Here is a 24,489-nt window from a genome sequence, read left to right on the forward strand (position 1 = left end):
GAATTTGGATGCAATCATCATGTAGAATTGTAAATTACAATTGTATCACAGATCATCATAAAGCTATGAATAAAGATGCGCAGCGAATAAATAATACCTAATATCCCAACGCGCATGACGTGGCGAACGTACTTGGAAAATTATCTTTTTTTTTTCTTTCCTTGTGCATGCTACGAGACTTGCGTCAGTTATAATTGCTCTCGCTATAGTACGGTTGTAATATGACAGAATGCCAATAGTAATCGTTTCACGTCATATATGTATTTTACGTTAAAACAGTTTCCACGTTATAAAACGTGAGCGTTTTATTTTTATAACGTGAAGCGGTGACTAAAAGGTGTGTGGTCGTGACTCACCCGGCGAGATTCCGAGCACCGTGCATGTGTTGTCCACGTCTCGTTTCGATTGCTCAATCGCCATCGATAGTACGCGGTCTATGTCTGGAGCCACCAATGCATCGTCCCCCGCACCACCAGCGCCGCCGCTGCTGTCTTCCATCTTGACACTGCCCAATTCCAACGGAATGGGTCGCAAGTTGAGTCGCTTCTGGAATGACGTGTCTTCGAGGGCTGACCTCAACAGAATGTGATCTCTTGGCTCTTCAACCTCAATTTTAGGTGTGATATACGTCTGTTGGACACTGTCTTGTAATATCTGATTCTCTTTTAATAACTCCTCGATGTCAATGTACTCCTCGTGATGGGAAACTGGTGATGAGTATTGATGATGACTGCCGTAAGAAACGCAAGATCCGGATGGTGATAGAGGATAGGGTGATGCGAATTCGGGAACGATTAGCCGGTTCGGTTCTTCCTTTACGTAGACCGGCGGGGAGTATTGAAGGGAGTAAGGAGAAGGCGGTTGCAGCGCCACCGTTGGTATTGATCCTTCGTCAGACGAAGGAGACGGTGTAGGATAACCTTCGAAATCGTACAGTCGCTCCAAGAAGCTGCTGTTGTCTTCAGGGTATGGAGGAGGAGGCTTCGTGTGAGGGTTGGGAGGGGAGTGCAACATCGGTTCTGGGGGTGAGGCAGCGCCCAATATGCGCAGGAGATGATGTAAGTCCGTCGGCGATGCGGGGACTGCTCTCTCGTCTTGAGAGGATGACGGCGGGCTCAACCCGGACCGTGGTACCGTCTGTGGCATCTGTGTACAAAAAATGACGAACCATTATTAATCAATCCAATTAAAGCCTATTATTAACTAATTATTAATTATTTTTAGCTTATATAACATATTACATAAGCAAAAACATATATCATGTAATACATAATAAATAACCATATTTTAATACAAAGCATTTATTTCAAGTAACAAAGTCACCAATAATTGACCTTTGATCAATTTAACTTCGCGCCAAAAAAGACAGATATGGCGGATTGATTGCCAATACATCAGTATCCCGCGAACTTACGTCATGGCGCACCATTTGACGTGTAGCCAGATGTCTCAAACATAACATTCTCTTCTGTTTCATGGTTTGTTTATTTATCTAAACGTCAAAGAACTTTAAATTTAGACGTGACTAACTACTTCGACTTGAGTTCTAATATTAAATCGTTTATTAGCTGTAAACAGAAAAAGACGCTATGTACTTTATAAATATAATGGCAAATAGAAAAATAATAAATACATGAAATGTAAAAAAAAACTAAATTTAATTGGCTTATATGAGTAATAAACCTTAATTTACTAATAATACGAGTATATTTGCGATCAAGCAAGATTTATCAATGTGGCGAATATAGCAACTGCCATACTGGTGTTCAACCTGAAAATATGGAGTAGGTATGAGAAAGTGGTCGCTCGAAACGTAATTTTTAATACTGGTCATTGTTACTACATCTTTAAAAATAAAGAAGACACCAATGATTCAAAATAAAAAATCATAATAACTAGTTGACTTCAACTTAGTTTTAAATAGTTTGCTATTTATATTAGTAAATAGATTAAGTGACTTAGTAAACACTGTTATATGCAAAAACATGAGCAAAAATGTTCGGAAATGTTAAAAGTAATTGTAAAAACAAAGGTACCGACGGTAATGTCTGTGGAAAATAGATCTTAATAATAAAAAAAACTGTTAATAATAACGTACTGTTATCAACGCAAGACCCATCTTCGCACGTGCTGACTACTTTAATGAAAAGACTTTGAGCTGTATCAATCTAGAGGTAAGACCGGTCGGTTAAGATAATCAAATGTGGACAAGAATTTTCATGTTTTCCTATTGCTTTTGTATTGCAGAACAATGAGCCTCTTCCCACGTATCAGCTATGTACATATAATTACTTGTAATCATATTAATTCCAACTACTATGAGATTGCACTAGAAATGTTGCCTTAGCTGTTATTAATGAAAAGATCGTCATATTTTTTTATTCTCTTCACAGTGTATTGATGAATGTATAAGGTGGGCCAAAATAAATATCACTTTTATAATAATACATATGAGAAAAGTGCTTTAAAAACATTTATTTTTTATTAATACAAAAAGGAATGTCATTTATTTTTTAAAAAAATATATCTTCAAGGTATTATTCAGACAATGAACTTTTTAAAAATCACGCCCGGAAGTCGCTTTTGGGTCCGCCGCCATGTTTTTTCGAATGTTTTGCATTAATTCAGTAAATATTTTCGATGAATTGTTATTGCCATAAAAAAAATCACGAGGCTTCAAATCTGGACTTCATGGTGGCAACTTAATGTAAAATCTCTTTAATATGACTTTTCTTAAGAACATTTCTAATACTACCTCTATGCTAGTATTAGATATATGACGAATGATGACCCTACGTTTGTCTTCCTGCGGAACGTTGTGTTATTTAAAAAAAAAAACATAAGTGAACTTTATTGGCCCACTCTGTATATTCCTATACGGTACAGTACGTCCATAATTTCGAATCTCCGTAAAATTAATTCAAAATATTACAATGTTATCAAGTGTGTGAGACAAAATATAATACACAAAAAACATTTTTTTCAATAAGCAAAACTTACTTATTGTTCTAAAGAATAACATGCTTAGTCATTTTGTTTTAAAGATCAAATTAATAAATTAATATTCCCATCGAAATTTCATAAGGTTGGATCAAATATTACATAGAATTCTCTTAAAAAATCACGTTCCAGTTTTTCGTCACACGTGGTTATCTCCTGCAGCATCCGGTCTATGTTCTAATCTGCATTCGTAGGTAATAATGTTTTTTTTTTGTTAAAACCATTTGACAGACAAAGTTTGTGATTGCGTGCGTATGAATTAATGAATAAATCTATTCAGAAGTCCGCAAGTATGCGAGGTATGCGGAAATGTTTATAAAATATTTTCGAGGACCGTGAAAACTACGAGTAACGGATAGCGCTTGCATCGATTATTGGACCGTGTATTCTCTAAATATATCACAAAAGATGACTCACACCTATATTTTTTATTTATAGATAACAATAAGGATTTTATTTAATTGACGTCAATAACTTAAGTCGATATAACCTATAACAAATCGGCATGCACCGCGTGACCCGTCGAATCGCTGCTACAATTTCAACGAGACCTTGGCAGTTTTTTTTTAAACCGACTACGCCTAGGAACCCAATCGCTCGAAGCTAGAGGTCAATGTATACACAGCCTTATAACCCAAAATTTTTCAGCCACAGATTAATAACATGGCACACATAACCAGACATTTACATTTACGTTATTCGATTAAAAATGAAACTTTTTTCCAGGTTTTCGTAAAGAAATACATTGCATTCAATAAACAATTATATTGACAATATTTAATCATTGCACGTGCATAAGTAATTAAAAAAAACTGATTACGATTTGGCGGGAAATTTATTTGACAATTATTAGAGCATAAACATGTCCAATATAACGTAACTCCGTGTGCAAACGGACTAAATTTGAGGCGAAATTTTTGCATAATCCAACAATAACGACACGGGTCTCGTTACTAGCTAGATGTCCCGAACAGATTATCTTAAATTACCCATTAGTCTGAGTACACCGTACAGCAAGGTAGTTTATGTTATCCATTGCATGATTCGGGCTAATCAAAACTCTATTCAATAGCAATAAAGTCTTTAATCGAATGAAACGATTAAGATTATTTAATACAATTCGTTATACCTTCCTTACTCTCTTTATGGTACTTCAACTGACTTTGAAAGGCATTCAAAACGTGTTTTATCAAATGTATGTTCAGCATATATACAGAAAACTTGAATTATTATACAATCAAATTGAATATATACAACGGTAACAATATGCATTGGATGGTAATAAGAATAAATATGAAAATATGTTTTATTATGTTTATAAGTATTAAAACCAAACTCTGGGCTATAACAAATAGCCCGCCATAACATGGGTTATGTAAATTACCTAACTTCGAGTCAACTCACATGCATCTTCAAAACTGTATCCATTTCGAATGTCACAATACAAATATAAATCCGCACTCACACGTTGGCTTCGCGTTTCAGTTCGTCAGCTGGGACGGGGTTGATGCACCTTTGACGTAGCGTCCATGTTGAAAGATTGAGGTTATGTCGGGGAAAAAAATCGAATTCGCTCAATAACTAGGGGTTACGTTTTTTGATCCATGATAGCGCGTGTGCGCTGTGAGTAGATCACGCTGCCACTGAGCTCTGTGGCCGCGTACCGTGCCTTTGACTCAATGAAGGCCTGCGTCACATCGGGAAGTACGTCGCTACGAAACTAATATCAAAACTTAATAGCGCCTGAATCCACCACAATACGCGACTACCGGCGTTTCGCCGATCAATTATGTTCCGTAAAAGTCTCAGCAAATAGAAATTTTAATATATTTCTTTGATACAATCCACTGCATACACAACCTCGGAGTTTTTCTTGTTACGACACTCTTTTATCGTAATGAAACCTTTTTGATACTTATATCTATAAAGATTCCATTAACAACTTTAAAAGTAATTTTCAATATTTACTTCCTATTTTTATTTTAGCGAAATTTATGAATAATCCAGTTGTTAAATTTTTCAAATATTTTTAAAAATTCCTGTTCCAATATGTACTTAGTGAAAACACTAGCTGTGCACACATATCATTAGGTTTAGTTATGTAATGTAATAAAGTGTTTAAATTTCGTTCTGAACTAACACATTTATGATTTTAGATACAAAATTATGATACACGTGTTAAAATTATGATTTTTGACACGTTCTGATCACAAGGTTCTAAATATTACTTGATGCTAAAAACAATTTATTTGCATTTAACAAATATCACTTTTTTAAATATCGAACTAAATTGTAATCAATGGCCAATCAACACGACTAATTGATGCTATGGAGACAATATGCCTTTAAGTTGTAAATTATCTTGACACAATACAACATTTAAATCGACAAAGTGATGACGTCAATTCCTTAGCCGCGACTTCCTCACTTCATTCATGGTCTAATTATAAAGATACGTTTAACTAATACACAATGAAATACAGACATGTACATACGCTCGAGCACGTGGGAAAAAACTTCAGCTCGTGATGTAATTGTTTATATACACAGCCGGCAACAAGTTATGACATACATGCTATTTAAATCTGCAAACCATAATCTACCTTAATCGCGTTTTGCATAAATACGAAATACGCTTAAGTACTTTATGCATTGGCGTAAAACTTTAGACGAATATGGTATATTTAAACATCTGTTCCAAGAAATTGTTATGTGCGTAATATTGAAGTATTATAATTTATCAAGTGTTTTTTTTTTGTTGGATAGTTTTCCTTATTTAGTACTTTTTCTCTTGACAACTGTATAATTGATTAACGAATGTCATTGATGGATAATGTAGATAAAAAATTGTAATACAAATTTATATCTGTATAATGATCTGGTGCGATTGTACTGGTGTGTACTTAAAAATAAAAAATATTTTTATTTTTAAGTACCATTTACTACGAAGTTGAATGAATTGCAATTTAAAGGGAATTTTTATAATGCTATGACTCAATGCTGAAATCTATTTTCTCGGAACTAACCGTGACAGTCGAAATTTGTCAAGTAAGAACTAATATTTGATTCGCTCAACGCGGGAGGGGTCGCGGACAATGACGTTATTGTTCCATACTTTAGACATCGACGAGTTGCGATATTTTATGTCCTTTTTCTTTTTAAAAACGAAATTAGCCTGTAGTTCATATTTAGATTGTATTTACTCTTACATTATTTTAGTTTTCTTGATGAGCTTACTTAGAATTTAAGAAAATAAATTGTAAGTTAAATAACTAATTTCCAGTTACAAGCTGCCACATTCATTAATAATTATATATATAGATTTTAACGGTTAGATTTTTTACCTTTATATCTCTGTTGGGTGTTATTTTCCATTTAAGTACACTTTGGCACCTATATCTACATCGGAAAAGGTATATCTATGCTGTATGCAGATAATTGGGTTTCTGTCTGAATATGCCATTGCCGGAATTGATAAGCCAATAAAACATGTGGCATATTATAGTAATTTCAGTCATGATGTTAACTAGAAATATAAAAGCCTCGGAATTATAATACTAATAGGTAATGATTGAGGAAGAGGCAGACTAAGTAAGCAAGTTAGTAACGGAATGTCAGGAATCCCCTACTCCATCGCAAAAGACGACCACCAAGAAGGTTTTAGTGGATCATAGAAGGTGAGTGTCTAGAAGATTTAATTCCAAAACATAAAAAGGTAATACCATAATAAAGAGACCAAAAGTAAACTAAGCTACGTATTGACGCACGATAACTTTCAAGGTGGAGGTAGATCTCCATGATTTATATCTCTCGAGATGAATTAAAGAGAAGTCGACCCTAAAGATGCATGCATACGTATTTTAGTAGACTTTCAAATTGTTATAGACCTGGGACGAAAAATTGAGATCGTATATATTTTAATTGGTGCTAGTCCTATTTAAACCCTCAAGAACGAGTATGCTAGAGAATTTCCATTAAGTAAAATAATAAAAGAAGTATGTAACACTACAAACTGCTACATTCAGTAAACATTAAAACTAAAAGTACCAAAAAAAAGTTCTAGATTTTCTGTATTCAAAACGACCGAGCATAAAAATAATAATAATTTTCATAGCATTCACGTGCACACGAGGAATATTAAGAAGCCATTACGTAGACAGTAAGTATTGCACTGAACACTTATGTAAGCGGGAATGCCGGCTGACTAACGCATTGTCTATATAAATACAAATATCTATTCTTAGTTACACCAACGCACTTGTGTCCTACGTGAAGCAAAAAAGTAACAGGAACTTTGGGTTTTCAATCAAAATCTATTTCTGGTACTACGTACATTGATCTGTTGCAGCAAATACTAGTTTTTAAACGGAACAAATAATAGATTGTAGTACATTCAGTTTTATTCCAATTTTTCAATAGAATTGTTTATCATAACGTATATTTTTATTTATATTAAATATTTCGTCCCTTTTTATGTCGTTGTCATTATAAATGTATGTATTCTCAAAATGAAAAGTATTTTTTTATTTATTAACAAGGTAAAATTTATTACACATATACTATACGATTAAAAAGTTCTTAGCTGTGATAAAAAATGTTTTTTTTTTAAATATATATGTTATAAAATAAGTTTGACTTAGTTTGCTTAACGGTCTATAATTTACAATAATATTCCATTTATTAATATAATTCGCTTTTAAAAGCGAATAGTTCAAACAGAAAGGGACAGAAATAATAAATATAATTATAAACAATTATAAAGCAAAACAGAAATGTAATATCATAAGGTCATTGTGCATTAAAATTCCTTTCAGGAAAAGGATGTTGAATTTGTTGTTGTTATTGATAAACAGTTAAAATTGTACGCTTTCCGTGAGCGATGAATAGAAAGTAATACATTTATTTCGTCACGTGAAGTAAGTGTATTCGATTATTAAATAAAACTTTAAATATAGCCTCTCTTCTAAATTAGTTGAATATAAATTGTTATATATTTACAAGAAAAATAATAACATTTTTCAAGTAAACGAAGACAGATCTTTTAACAAATATTAATTTAACCATTATATTAAAACTTTAGTGACATATTGTATTTAAATGTAAATATTGTTTATTTCCCTAAGAATCATAAAATAATCTGATTCTCTAGATACTTAGTTACCTGTAATAATTATAGTAACTATGCATATAAAATAATTTTCTTCGTCATATTTGTTTTTAATATATGTTATAAAAATTGTTAACAAAATATATATCAATCTTGATTTAACAACCTAAAATAATTAAGATAATTAAGACCATTTAGGTCTAAAAACATCCAATAATTATCAACGACAATACCGACAAACCAAAACTATTCAAATAAAATAGAGCTGTTATATATAAAATTTAAAAAATTCCAAATATGCTATCATAGTAAATGAAGTGAAACATTGAAAAAGAGTTAATAATATTAATAAAAACAAACATAACACTTGTAGTAATAAATTGGACGCAGTTACATCTCTTTGATATAAGATTTCACGTAAGAAAATATTTATTTAAAAATAGTACCTGTTCGGAAAATTTTCTCTTAAAACTTTTTTTACGACACACTGTATTGTTCTCTAACTTCACCATTTTATCTTAATAAAAACACAAGGCTTAATATTTCTATAACTACACACGTATCACTCTTACAAAATAAATCATTAATGTCGTTTGCCCATCTTCAACCATTATGACAATGAAGTATATTCTTATCACTTACAAAGTTATCTTTGTGAACAAAGTTCACAAGCTATCGATTTGATTATTCGTATATAGAATGCATATCTATATAATTGTATTGTCAAATTGAATTGTAATTGGAAAAGATATATACATACACACACACATATAATAAGCAATATATATTGCTTCAAATGAAAAATGTTATTAAGAATAATAATATTGTAATAATTTAAAATTCACTATAATTATTCTATGTAAGAACACATACATAATAAAGTATATATATCATTCGATTAATCTTTGTGTTTTTATTAAAAAAATAATATAATTATACAAAAACTTTATAGCACGTGATCGTATTTAAGCGACTTCTCGTTTGGATTATATAAATAAAAACTGCGGTAAAAATCCGTTTGAGTATGAACAAACCTTAGTAACATTTGTTTCGTAAAACACAGTTATTAGTTAGAATTTTATTAAACGTAAAGTTATGTCAAGAATTTCCGTAACCTGAGGTCAATATCTACAATTAGTCTAATGTAATTATTTATAGTTTAGCAAGTTTTATTCGAAGCCTTCTATAATTCTTGGCGCCAAGTTGAGACGCGCGATGGAAACCGGTCGTCAAGGCCTTCGGTATTCCCGCTTTAGCGTCGCTGTCAAACAAGATGGCGGATTATGTGCACACATGCACGTATACCTTTGAAAAATTGCGCACGTAAATTTATGCGGTTGTACCGTGTAATAAAGGTTATATTTCAGTGCATAAAGATTTATCGTTGTGTGTGTAATGATCGATTTATATCTTTTATGTAACTCGTCTAAAAAGCTGTTTTATTACAGTTTTGGTTATATATGGCAATACTTAAAATCTTTATGATAGCGACTGCAAAATTGTAGATTTCCCTTCAAATTAAGATTTAAACATACCTTTCTATATATACGGTTAGCAAGATCAAAATATTCTTGTCTATATATTATGCCGCGCCTGTATATCACATTAAAATTATAGCAAAAATTTATAACAAGCAATTTAATTAAAAAACGTAAGACTTATTTTCCCTTAAAAAATCACCAGAATTATTTTAAAACTTATCAAAATTGAGATTTTTTTTCGACCTTTATGTCAGAGGCAGTTTAGGACATACAACATATTTTGAGGGTAACATGTAATATAAGTAACATGTCCTGAACGCCCTTTATACTGAATGCAACAAGCAAGAAAAAAGTATAATTTATCTATACTTCAAAATATTTGAATCTCCCTCAAAGATATCTATGGAAGGATATACTATAATCGCCACGCTCGGCAGGCGAATTGGGGATTGCAGTGTGTGAGAACACTGCTACCTATCCTCTAGTAATTTATTTGTTCAGTGGCAATCCCAATAATAAATGTGCAAAGTGTGAATTATATAAGATTGTTACCCGGGAATTGAACTTATGACCGACGATCACAAGTCTCAGTCCTCCACCGTTGGGATAACAATGCCCAAACATTTGCACACGCTCGTAGAAAATTCTTAACCTACGAAATTGTATAGCAAGAAAGGTTACGTAAAAGTTAAGAGACGACTTTTTATTTTAATGTGCGAAGATATCAAAAGATTTCGGCGCGTATTCCTAAAATCGTAGTTCATTCTGTAGACCCGAAATTGTAACCGTGTTCAAAATTAACTCTTATATTATTGGGGATAGAGTTTGATTTTGAATGTATTACTTTTATTTCCAATCTCCCTGTATAACATGATTGCTCTAAAAAAGTTACATTAATTTTTTTTTCTTTAGGAATGCGACAAACCAATAACTTCTGGCTGTACGCATTCTCCAGGGTCAAATGAAAAACAATATTTATTTTAATGTTTACTAGTACTCATTCTGAAAATTGTTTTTCTTACTATAGTATCATTATGTTATTTATTATTTCTGTAACCATTTATTTTTATTATTTAATTGGGAGTAAATTATACATTCATCATGCTTTCACACCTATAGCCAATCACCCTGTATTTATAAAAACAAGCAATAATTATAAAAGTTATGCTTTGAACTTTTATTGCCCACTATCGGACAGCTATTACTTTGTACCTTATTTACATACTTCATTCGAATCGAGTTCTCGACAAAAATATAATGGATATCGCTTTATAAATGTCATTAATTAATTTCTTGGAAAATCCATATCGCTTCAACCTTTTACTTGTATACATGTTAAGTAATTAATAATTAAATATAATCGATTATTCTTATGCTGAAATTAATGAGTAATGATTAAAAATTATCTCTTTTTTTCGTATTGTAATTAAAAAAAAAACTATACATTTGGTTATCATAATTGAATAGAAATAAATTTTTAAATCTTCGTTTTATAACATTAAGGAATATAAATAATACATAATAGGTAAACTCGAAAGGTCACACTCCTTTTTTGAACAAAACTGAAGCCTATGTTCTGTTTTTTATAAGCATGTTTTTTATTGGGGACCTCTCGTACCCCTATCTTATTTTTGTGATATTTTTCAGTAATTTTTTCATTTAATCTTTTTTATTTTCACCATCTCTCTCTCTCATCCTTAATAATTTCTTTTATTTTTTCCTCTTTCTTTATAACATTACATCTATGCTGCATCTTTTACGTTTCCATTCTTGTGTATAAGCATGTTAAGTAAAATTAGATATAAGAGTGGAGAAGAATGGTTTTTAAGAATATTAAGTCCTATACAAAGCTGCGGTGGTACAAGCCTATATTACTCCCTGAGGACTTTCTACCGAATTGAACAAACAGAAATATAGATCATTGGTGTTAAAGTTTTAGTAAGGATTAATATATGGTACACCCTATCTAAAAACCAGTGGATTTAAAAATAATAAATATCAAAATGTTAATATAGTAACAGAGAATTTTCAAGATTCGTATTACTATATATTAAAATTAATTATAGTTTATAATATCTCCTTGCAGAGTTTGTACTGTCAGAACTTATTTGCCATCGCATACTAGTCAAAATTAATTTTTTCTGAGCTATTTCAATATACAGGAATACGGGAAAAGAGTTTCATAAAAGGTTTCATAAAACACTTTAATAAGATCACGCCGTTAACAACAGCCGCTTGTTGTATAGACAAAAACAATCGATGTATTTTAAAACAAAACAATGGTTAAACGTAATGTAATATTCAAAATGAATGACATTTAACAAGGCCATAATATAACTATTGGTAACATAATAACACCGCGTGACGCAAGCTCCCAGTTTCCCTTTCACTGAAGCGATTGGTCCGCGCCGTAAACACAGTATACACACAGCGCCGGCAATGTAGGTGTGATACTGATTTAAGTACATATTAATGTAATCAAATTATTACGCGGATCCTGGGTTTCCCTTAACGCATAGATTACAATTCGTTGTGACCTGAATACCGTTCGCAATAAATTTCAGGACGGAACTATAATATTAATTTAATTGCTTGAGGTGCATTGGGCAACAGACGCAACGAGTTATTACTATACTGAGTACTATTGCATTTCAAAGTTAACTTTGCTAGGGAAACTGTTGTAGAGAGGCGTACTACAGTCTTATTCCTCCAAAAATCTTAAAACTTATACTTTGACAGTAAAGCTCCGAAAACATTAGCCAATACATGACAATCGCCGTTTTGTGGAAATAATTTCAAGCTTAACTACTTTGACCATTATTTTTCTTGAAAATTAATATAAATGGTTTTTATACACATAGGATGCTTAATTTAGTTTTAATCTCGTAGTAAAATGTTTAGCAGTCGCAGAGGCTAACGAGATAGCACTTTAAAAACCAATGTTTCAGAATTTATTAATAATATACGTACATATTAAGAAAAATTCAGATTAGTACATATTTAAATTATTGTTTATTGTCTGAAATTATTAGCCTATCACATTCCAATAGAAAAAAAGTTACATATTTCAGAGCGATACCTTTATACAGGGTGTTTGATATGTGTAAAATCTTTAAAGCTTTTGTAACAAATCTTTACATTCTACCTTTTACAACCATTATCAGTCAACTCGTATATAGATAAATTTTAACGTCATAAATTATAAAAGTCATATAGTCTTATAGTTTTCATTATAAACAAAATATTACAATTTAGGCTTTGTTATATTAATGAATTATGGTATGTAAATAATAAAAGCGATGGACAATAAAACTGTCTGAGAGGTTATATCACATGTTTTATATAGTTAGAAGTCATAAATATATTAGCACGAATTCATTGTTAAAAAGCAAACAGTGAAAACGCGGTGATTTCCCATTTTTTTACTTACAAATTAGCACCGCCCTGTCACATATAATATCATCTATCGAATTGTACTAAATAGACGAACGTTAGCTGTCAAGGTGTTAAAAGTTAATGAATAGCATTCCATATTTAATTTTTTTATTACGTTTCGTATTGTCAACGCTCTGTAGGTAATTATAAATATTCTGTTCAACAGATTATACAAAACTAAAATATTAATAGACTATATAAAGGCCTATTATTTTTAATTAAGCAGAAATCTAAAAATAGAGAAAACAGGAAACTTCGACCTTGTCGATATTTATAGTGATAACATATTTATCTATTATTAAAAATTGTACAAAAATTATTAAACTGTATTTAGTTGACATAGGTATACCTTCGTATGTTTTTTTTATATTTGTCCATTTACGATATATGGGTGTAATAGTAAGACAAATTTTTTCAAGAATATTATTTTATTATATTTTCCCTCAAATATTGTACTATCATAAGATATATAGCATTTAGTACAAAAAAATTACATAAATAGAATATATTTCAGAAGGACCACTTTATTTATTGAATTTTACGTCTAAATAATAAACAATGATTTCGCACAAAAATTGTTTTTAAAGAAAATATATATTTGGTTTACTATATAGATACGAGTAGTAAACGACAACAATTTGGTGTACGATAGTTTTTGTTTAATGTACGTCTTGACACGCCTTTTTAATTTTGATTGACGTCAAATGTTTGGCAGCTAAATGTTTTAATTAACTCTGTGGTGTGTAAAGGTTTATATAGTATAAACATATGTCAGTTTTTTTTTATTTGCCCTGCAATTTTTCCATTTTGTCTACTCATCAGAATTTGACATGAACGCTTAGCAACATATTTAATTTTCATTTATATTTATAGAAACGGAAACATATATTTATATCATTCGATTCGTGACATTTGACCATTTTATTTATAAATTCCTTTCACTTATGTAAATGAATGTGATTGAAATGTGACTTCGTATAATTATAATATATGTTATTTCTGTATTTATCACTCATATGTAGTAGTGAAGCTTTAATATGTATAATAGTTAAAAGGAGTCACTGAATTTTCCCGCTGAAACTTTTTCATCGGTTCAAGAATTTTTAATAAGGTGACCAGGCGTTTCTTTTTCTCGATTTTGAATAAATCCCTCTTCTTCTTCCTTCGCTTTTCCCTTTATTTGGGGTCAGGTCTCCTTATCAATTTTCGCCAGGCCACTATATCCTAGGTTGTCTCTGTATCAAGTTGAAGGGTTTCTAGTTCCTTTCCGATATTTGACCACCACGTAGCTTTTGGACGCCCTCTCCCTCTTGGGAATTCTGGGAGGCTTAAGGCAGTTTTTACCACGTGGTCATCTGGTTTTCGTTGAATGTGGCCATACCATCGCAATCTATTTTCGATTTTGAATAATTTAAAATTGATTTTGAATATTTGTATTAATTTTCCAAAATTTGTGAAATTCATTTGGTGTATCCAATATTGATAGTAAATTTTTATACAATTGTTATTTTATTATATATACATCGGTTTATTTTATATACTTTTCTTCATCTGTAGCAAAGTGCGTCACAGACAATGCAAATCTCTTACGCTGATTCATTCTATTATGAAATCGTCTGACCCTAACAGGAAAATTTTAAGAAACACTATTGTGAAGTTTTGGCCAGTCCCAATTGAGAAATGCCTATTCTGACTCAGCCGTTGATAATTAAGTTTATAAGCGTGCTATAACTAAGCGATTTTATTTTACAGCCGTTTACAACTTTTTTTTTTAAATAATATCGATATGTTTTTCTGTGTCTAAATGCATATCGTTAAAGGAGTTTATTTAAATCGATTTCTTATTTAATAACAACGATCTTTTTAATTTCTGATTTTATTAGTTATGTAGACATTATTTTTTTGTAAAACCCTAATAAATTTACCAGTAATAAATTGCAAGATATTAAATGTTGAATTAAAATAATATAAGGACGTTTTGCATAATGCAATTAGCATTATTAAACATATTTTGACAGGTTTTAAAATTTAGAACTTGTATCTGGCTAAATAGAATGATTTAGAAAAAGCTGTAGAACTTTCTGGAATAGTACGAGAGTATATTCTGCGTTGTGATTGTAATTCTGGGCACGCCCCACACTGCACCACTGGTGGTACGCAGGTGACGCGCGCACGGCAGCGCGAGCCGCCACTGAATCACGTAACCGTCCGAAGTTCGTCCTCGACCCAGATGCACATAAGTGAAATTTGGACCGCGAATAATAAACTTATTCTCACTGTACGCACTCCGAATACGATTATGAAATTTCTTCTATGGAAAAAGTTCATGTACAACTTTTATTATAGTTTCTAGAGCAACGTACATTTTCAAAATCTTTCACTTTCCAGATGCATTTCAAGAAAGGATTCTTTATATTCTAACTTCAAAGCTACTTATTATGGAATTATTATAATTAAACCCATAAAAAATAATTGAACGGTATGGGGGTCACAGGTATTTTCCTCCAAATTTTCCCTTCTCTTTATTTATTGTAAGCACTGTTGGTTAACCACCTTTTATTTGTTGTTAAACTAAAATAAAATGACACTTTTAAATACAAATGTACACTTCATATATTTTAAATTAAACTTCTGTGTTGAATCGCAGCAATAATAATGTCAACTGTAATACGTTTAATCCTGTACATAGAACTTCATACATTTTCAATAGAAATACTAAGAATCGGCCTGCACCCAGTGTCTTCGGATGACCTTAACACTGTCATTTGTTCATCTTGCGGATAGACAGCCTTCGCTGCGCTTGCCAATTCATGGTGTCCACTCTTTGATCCCTACACACTACTATTTCTACTTGCCAATTCACCTCAATAAGGAATGACTTAAAAAAAACGTAATTAGGTTGTGTGATATATTTTATTTCATAACTACATCATTGTAATAATTGTACCATTTAAAGTTGATAAAAATATATTCTAGAATTCAAATTCAAAATATCTTCACACATGTGCGCTAAAATCGATTATTAGTTTAACATTATAAATAGTAAGCTACCACCGGCACAGAACGCTGATCTATTGAGAAGAGCAGGCCAGAAACTCAACTGTTCTTATAAATGAAATTTAACAATTATTTATAAGTATGTTATAATATCAACAATGTAAATGAATCAACAAACCAAGTTCCACACGTTGCAATCAACTAAAACCTTTTTCATGTAATAATAAGATATATTTAATAATATGCTTTTAATTTTAGATTTAAAACTGAGAAAACGAAGGTCTAAGTATTCTTGTGAAAGTTCATTAATAATACGTACACATCTAGACCCGTGAAGGATTCGTTAACGTTACTTAAACTTATTGCGAAGCAACCTTAAAACTTATTTTAATAATTTTTGCTATTAAATATTTTACAATACACTTAAGTATATGATTCCTGTAAAGATTTTGTTTGAAAATGATAATCAAAAAAATGAAGCTAATTGTAATAGAATTTGTTTGCTTTTAAATAAATCAGTTGAAAAAAATAGTTTTAATTGGTCCGAATCTAAATTTTTAGTTAAAACAGTTTTGATAACACTCTGTTTTTTACAGTATGTTATAATAACACGCCATTTCCTTGTATCTTAATAATTAACAATTTATAACACTTAAAAATCACTATATAATGCCATATGAGGAACATTAAGCGGAATAGGTCAACGTAAATGCCGCTGAGATGTAGCCATCTAATAATAAACGTGTTTTTAGCGCTTTTAAACGTTTATGTCTAGACGGCTTATAAGTGCTAAAGGTAAACCTAAAACTTTTTGTCACCATATATTGCATTCGTTTAATTAAATACATTTTTTAATCGTATTTCAGATATACAGTACAATAATATGAAATAAAAGTCAGAAAATTTATCAGTTGTATATCTATTTGAATTTAATTTATTTACAATACCCGGCAATGAATATTGCACATCGAACTTTGGAAAGAGAATCGGCTAGTTTCGGCTTCGTAGAGCGTTATCTCTGTTGCACGACTGACAAAACGTCACATAGATAATGTGGGACAGAGATAATACTCTACGAAGCCGAAATTAACTGATTGTCTCTTTCCAAAGGTCGATGTGCAATATTTATCGCCGGGTACTGTATTATAGATTGACATTAAAATTTATAAAGTTACTTACAGTTATAAAATTGTAATGCAAATAAATAAATTCTAATTATAATAAGTAGCCATAACGTGTGCTATATTAAAGTAATGCGAGAAGAAATCTTTTAATTTCATACTTAAAGATGGATCAAAAATTTTTAATACATACATTATAATAAATAAATAATTTTGTTCTTTATTTATTATTATTACAGTGTTGTGCATCAACAATACTTTTACAGACTATTTAATTGGATGAAAATACGAAGCAGCTGATGATGTATGTCTAGAGTACTTACTTATTTTCAGACAGTACGTTATAAAGAGCCGACAGCCAAGTTATAGAACAATCTACCGGCTTCGTTATTTCCAGCTAACTTTAACTTGGGAGTCTTCATAACAAGAATGAATAGGCTAGACAAGCATGTAGCATCGTAGACCTCGTCAACATCAAGGGACGCAGAGCTCAAATGCTCTGCCTATAGTAGATAATAAGTATTGACTATCTAACCGATATGTGTTGAGGATCAAAGTGTAAAATTTATTTAGAAACTGGTTATAATGTTTTATTTCAATTACTAAACAAAATTTGAATTGATATAACAAATAAGTAAATTATATAAAATAAGCGTAGTACCTAATTATTTAAAAAAGACCTGAAAGTCGGTCGTACAGAAATCAAAACAAGGATTAAATGTAATTATTTTTTTAATAATTGTAATTAAATCAAAATTTCTAAAAAAAAAATTTTACTTTAATTAAATAGACCCTCCCAATAGGCGGTAGAGCTTTCAGGTAGCAGAAAGAAAAATGTTTTATATTTTCACTATTCAAAATATTACAGAATAATGAAGTTATCTGTTATTAAATAATCTCTGCTTTTATTTAAAAAAAAAACATGTTTAAAATTTTTGTGCATAACTATACTGAGGTCAGGATTAACCCATTATAATAAGCGCTTAATATATATAAAACATTTATGTGAATGTTTTAATTTATACACTAATAGTTTTTTACCTTTATTTAGCAGTACATTGCAAAAGTTATTAAAACTTTTTTAATAAACTAATTATATATGCTCCTAGATATTAGCGAACGTATTTCTGTAGTTTCCCATAATTTTAATTGTTATTGAATTATTTATAGCTCTTATGTAAATACTATGTTTCAATAAATATTTTTTAATCTGTATTTAATGTCAATATAATAGATAAAGATTTTTCCAACTTGTACACCCGTTGTAAGGAAGTCAGCGATTGTAAGAGCGAAAAAAAAGTACAATTTAAAACTGGGATGTTCACATAGCAGGGTTGGGAAAACGCGTCAAGAATGATCGTCAGTGGAACGACCAGGGCTGTCACATTCCACTGCGCGACAAACTACAGGATAATTATCACATGTACGGTTATAAAGAGCGACCGATACGGACAGGAGCATTTAAACAGAAAGAATGACACGAAACGAGTTCCATAATGTAATATATTTACGATGAACAATTTTATTGTCATCGATACGTATTTTTTGCGCTACTATATTAAAAATTGTAAAATTTAATATGTTTTTATTCGTGTATACAGCTTCTGTTTTACGAAAACATGCAGATTAAATTCAAGATTACTATATAAAGATTACCCTTTACTGATTTTTTCTTGTATTATTTTTACAGTTCTTCTAGTAAACATGTATATAGTACTTGGCATTTGATTTGTCAACAATATTAACGAATAAATTAACAAACTTAATCGGTTTTGACTTTTATCATCTTCGTCGTTTCAGCCATTAGACGCTAATTGCAAGACATAGAAGCCTCCAAAGATATCAAAGGGAAATTCACCATAATCTTCACGCTTGGCAGATGGAATGGCGATCGCAGTGTGGTATTACAGGAAGCATAGGACACTGCTGCCCATCCTCTGGAAACTTATTTGTGAGCAGTGGCAATTCTATATCATTCATGTGCAACTTGTGAATTATGTAAGATTATATCCCAATAATCAGATCCATGACCTATGGTCCCAAGTCTGAGTCCTCTGCCGTTGAGCTATCACAGCTTGACTTTACCAATGAGGTACAGGGTAGAAAATGTCATCATTTTGTAATTTAAAACACTGGTAAGTATAACATGATAAATAGCAATGTCCTTTACAATCAATCGATCTCTTTTCTCAATTCTCTTCTTTGTAATAAAAAAATAAGATTTTAGTACATCAAAATCATTTAAAACTGAATCTTCCATATATTAAGTTACGTAAAAACAACAATATTTTTTTCTGGGCAGAATATATTGCAACTGTGCATTCTAGAATGATCTTACTTCTCGATTGACGTCATCTATCTACTTTATTATCACTTGTCACTTTGTTTTCATTGGTATTTCCTATAAATTAAAGACTAATTGATAATGCATAATTGTTACATAGTTATTGTGTCATTGTCTTATGTCGTGAAAACATATGTTCATTTCTTTATGCTGAAATATATATTATCATCGTCATTTCAGCCGCCTTCTGCCATAGGCCTCCCCCGGAAATTTTCAGTAGCAACGATAGGAAGCGGCCTGTATCCAGCTTGTTCCGATAACATTTACAAGGTCGTAGTCTCTACTAAATAACTTAGACCACAGCGACGATCTGTTTCGTCCACGAATCTCCTTATTCTTAATAAGATCTTGTAGTGAAATCGCGAGTACAGTCGTCTCCGTGGCTAGTTGAGCGACTATGAAAAGTAACTAAGAAACAGCCTCTGTATTGATGACAAAAGTGATGTCTGCTTCATCACTAATATAATGTTATTAACCACAACAAATTTCCAATACAAAACGGTTTCGAAGTGTCTTTTCATGTCCGAAAAACAGCGTAACGTCTTCTGAGATGAATGATAAGATTGTTTACTTTTGCCGTTGGTACGTTGTTATTTATTCCCACCAACAAGCAACGTATATTCCTTATATATATAAATATTCCTTATATATATATATATATATACACGACATGTATCCATGTTATATACAATTAGAATTGTTGAAATTGACGTAGCTTTCGGATACTAATTCCAGTATAACACAATGGCAATCTATCCCAGGAACAGAACTCCCTATGCTTTATCACTACTGCTTTAAGATTAAAATAAAAAAACCCTGTAATTACGGTGCCGTACTTGCTTTGAATTACTTCGTCTGAAAATTTTATTTCGTAAACGTTGAAAAAACTTGTCCTATTTATAATAATAAATTATTATGGAACATTATACCTTATCTCAGTAAACATTAAGTTCATTTTACATTACTACAAAGAGTAAGCAGGTTTTTCTATTGTAATTATCTTTCGCGCGACCTTCATAGGTACAGCTTCCGAGTTCTTGCGATTAAAGCTTTTTTAAGAATTCAATGTTGGCAAAAATTGCGCTGTTCAATACAGGTCATTGGCATCTAAATTCGCGTTTGCGAACCGAGGCTTTGAATTATAAAAAATAAGGTTTTTATTAGCCTTTTCTATTTATTTATTTATCACATAATCTCGAAGATTATTGAATTAAATATTGAGTATATCTAGATTGAAACAGATAACGAACCTAGTTTTAAACAGAATCAAATACATCTGACATTAATAAAAATTGATACTTTTATTACAAAATAAAACTTTATATATTGTATATATCTGACTTTGTAAATAGGTTTCCGCGAAACTAATTTAGAACCATATATATATATATATATATATATATATATATATATATATATATATATATATATATATATATATATATATATATATCAAAGATGATTTTATTTTACATGCATAAATTTTTAAAAATTGAAAAATATCGAAAACAACTTGTCTGTTAAAACTGGTTTTTTAACGATAGAACTAATAATCGCTCCGATTGGCCCGCCTCTGGTCGGCGACTCGATCGTAGCCCAGGTGTGATGCGAAGTAGCTTCCCAGATGCTTTATTGTGCAGGTTTTTTATAATAAGCGCCCATTAAAAAAAATAATACGACTCTTAATTATAGTTCCCGATTGAATCGCTTAAATATTATTATCACAGCATCTCATTTTGTGGTACATGTGTTCCACGCTTTTTGACACGCGATTAAGATATTTCAAGTGTAATTTCCAGGTTATGAAGAAAGAGCATAATAATAAATATTTAAATAAGTAATATAAAATAAGTTGAAACAGTTTTTAGTTCGCGTCGCAAATTTAAAAAGGATACAAATTTAATTATATTGACATTACGAAACATATCTGTAATGTAACACAGTATGTAATATTTCTAGCTTATACATGATTTAGGCACCGAAATCAAAGCAATAGGTTAATTTAGTATACATTTTTATAACGTTTAAATATGTTCGTTTTACAATATTTTCTAAATTTTCAAATATCTAAATATGCCTTCCTAAATGAAATGAATTTAATAATCCAGTGATTTTTATCTTATTTCGACGCATCAATGGATAAATTAAACAAAAACTTTTAGTATATATAATTACATATGATATAGTAATTAAAAAATAAATCAAGGTAAAAAAGATATATTTTCTTTAAAACGCTTTAAGAGGAACTCTAAATTCGTTTTAATTTTTTCTTTAGGTAGTCCAGTGACACGTGATTATTTCATCTTAAACATTTTTTTGACCGGACTGCCACTGCTGCCCAAATGGCATATGCAGCTTCCTCAGGTTTAAGGTGGCACGGCGCCTAGCTTAAGACCTTTTTTTCAAATAGCGAAGCTCGTCGAAGGCTGCCGAGGGCTGCACACAACGATTTAGTTGTAAATGTCCAGGTAATTTTTAAAAACGTTTACTTTTTTATTTCACCATAGTAAATGCAAGAAGAATTTTTAGGTCATTGTATCTACCTAATGGATACCTTTGATTGAATAAAAATATATACAGATATGATGCTACGAATAATGTACGAGAAATCGCTAATTAGACGATATGCTTCGCTTTAATAGTTTTTTAACACGCGTTCCCCACTAAGACGTATGATCTAGAATCTAGACGAATGGACGCATCTAGCTAATTGTTTCTAATCGTATTTAAGAATGAAATAATTATTTGTAAGTGTTAGAAAATATATAGTTCTTTTAAGGCTTCTAGATGTTAGCAAAATTTATTTAAAATTTTCTCTCTTTTTATTTTTTTTTTTTTGAATTAATGAGGGAAATATAACTATATTTGTTTTATGTCCAACTATACTTTATAAGCTTATTGGTGTGTTTGTTTTGGAAAACGTGGATGACATAAAAATTTGGAACCAAATGAACCGTTACGTACTAATTGGGGCTTGAATCCATTTATAGTTATAAAAGCTACTCAGTGAGGCCATTTTAATAACGATAACCTAATTTGATTATTTATTTACCCTATTAAGCTAGTTATTGAGGTAAGGCATGCTTTGGTGTTGATCGGAGTTTGATTCCTGAACATGTATCTATTTTATTTACCAAGAGATATTTTTCCCCATTACTCGACTAGAAGAAGATTTCATTCAAGAGTATAAAGGTGAAAGAAAAGCAGAATATTAATAATTTTATCTAAAATCACGTCACAATTAAAATAAATTTCTTTTGTCAAAGGTTATTAAAGATTACTGCGTACAGTCGTGTTGATAATTCGTGCGCTACATTTTATTTCTAAAATATTATTTACAATTGTCATAAACAATGACAAATAATCTTCGATGACCCCTCGGTCCGTCACTTTCGTTCGCATAAACTTCTGTATTAGCGTTCCCGCTCTATATCTGTACAGATAAGCTATCAGTGTTTATACCAATACAGTTATGGAGATAGTAAATCGGTCTACATCATCGCTATTAATAACGTGTATTGAAAAAGTTGTTTTCGTTACTTAATACGAGCTTAGTGCATACATATGACTTAAGTTTTTTTTCTCACGTCATTTGAACTGTGAATACATTGCCTATTACCAAAAGTGATGTAATAGGCATTATGTTAAAGTTAGTATAATTTTTAGTATTCCTGTGACAATTATATATTTTAAATTATATAAAAATAAACGTTCTTTATAGGACACAGACTAAAAATATATTTATCATTTAGTAATACGTTTATATGTAAATAAGTACTTTATATTGTAGGATGAAAACAGTTTTAAAATGTAAGTTTGGAATGAATCAGTTATTCGCGTAGAAAGTTTTGATAATCATTCTGTGATATATACAAAGATACAAACGTGAAACACCAAAAATAGTAATGCGTTGCGATTTTGTATTTAGCTCCCGTCTTGCCATCACACGCCCGATGCTACCATGTCAAAATATACATTTATTTACATTAAATAAACCCATTACCAACGTTGTCACAGAGTAAAAGATGCGTCGTGCATATTTAAGACATAAGAGTCTCTTTAAATGCCCCCATGAGGTTTATATTATGAAAAACTGTTCACGTTTTATGCAAATACTGGCAGCTCAAAGCGAAAACTAGAAAGTTAACTCACACACGTGCGACGCACTCACACATAAAAGTTACAACGTTTTTACTGGTTATATTTTATAAATACGAGAATAAATAATAAATAAAATTGTTGAAAAAGCTTACCGTCTCTGATTCCTCAATAAGACCGGACTCCCACAACATTTTTGTATTTCGAACAGTTCAACGAGACACTTTAGAAAATAAACTTTTTACGATAAATGCGATAGAATCGTGCCAACATATATGTCCATTTCCACGAGCTAATTAAATATGAAGATAAATTATCATCCCGTAATACTTGTTTGTGATTTTAATGGGAGCTATTCCCTTGTTTTCGGACGCGACTGCCGCCGTGGCGATGTGTAATGGCTGTGAGCGCAGGCGCAGGCCGCCAATCGTCGGCGAAGGAGTCCGACCGCATCCGAAGCCAGCCGACCGAACCGACCTACTTTGCTCTACTTCGAATTGCCCGCAGTGGTCGAGTCGTGCGGCTATTTTTTTTTCCACCATTTTCCGATGAAACGCTACCTGTGTTGGCAAACAGGCGTGATAAAAACGTTCAAACAGTTTTCCTGGCCCTACATAACCATCGAGCTTTTATTTATAATTATTTTGTGAAGTAGTTTATTTTAAAAGAATTCGTACTGCGTGATTAGTTGAATTAGCTTATTTGCTATAAATTAATAAATGGTATGCTCTGTCCGAAATTTAAGAGTTTTAATAAATGATTAATGTAATGGTACTAAAAAAACAAATTCATTAATTATTATTTATGAAACTTGTGTCCCTACACTGCCTGTACTGCCTGAAGTAAATAACCTGACCAACAATTCAAGTGTAAAAAAAATAATGTAACATATTTAAAATGATTCGA

General features: G+C 31.1%; 1 protein-coding gene across 2 annotated transcripts in view; it reads right to left on the reverse strand.

The window, feature by feature from the left end:
- Positions 1-23,973, reverse strand: part of LOC137928647 (DNA-binding protein D-ETS-4-like) — a 40,369-nt gene extending 16,396 nt beyond the window's left edge. The window contains exons 1-2 of one of the 2 annotated variants that reach the window (XM_068771555.1): positions 23,739-23,973; positions 357-1,146 (exon numbers count right to left, since the gene is read on the reverse strand). In XM_068771555.1, the coding sequence (XP_068627656.1) occupies positions 357-1,146; positions 23,739-23,777 (829 nt within the window). In that variant the 5' untranslated portion in view covers positions 23,778-23,973. Of the gene's footprint in view, positions 1-356; positions 1,147-8,553; positions 8,640-23,738 lie in introns of those variants that run through there. The other variant, XM_068771554.1, reaches the window with a different exon arrangement.
- Positions 23,974-24,489: the final 516 nt, after the last annotated feature.

The sequence above is a fragment of the Battus philenor genome, unplaced genomic scaffold (assembly GCF_028537555.1).
Source record: "Battus philenor isolate CCGP_79_NKW_IND1 unplaced genomic scaffold, ilBatPhil1.0.hap1 SCAF_4, whole genome shotgun sequence".
Lineage (NCBI taxonomy): Eukaryota > Metazoa > Arthropoda > Insecta > Lepidoptera > Papilionidae > Battus > Battus philenor.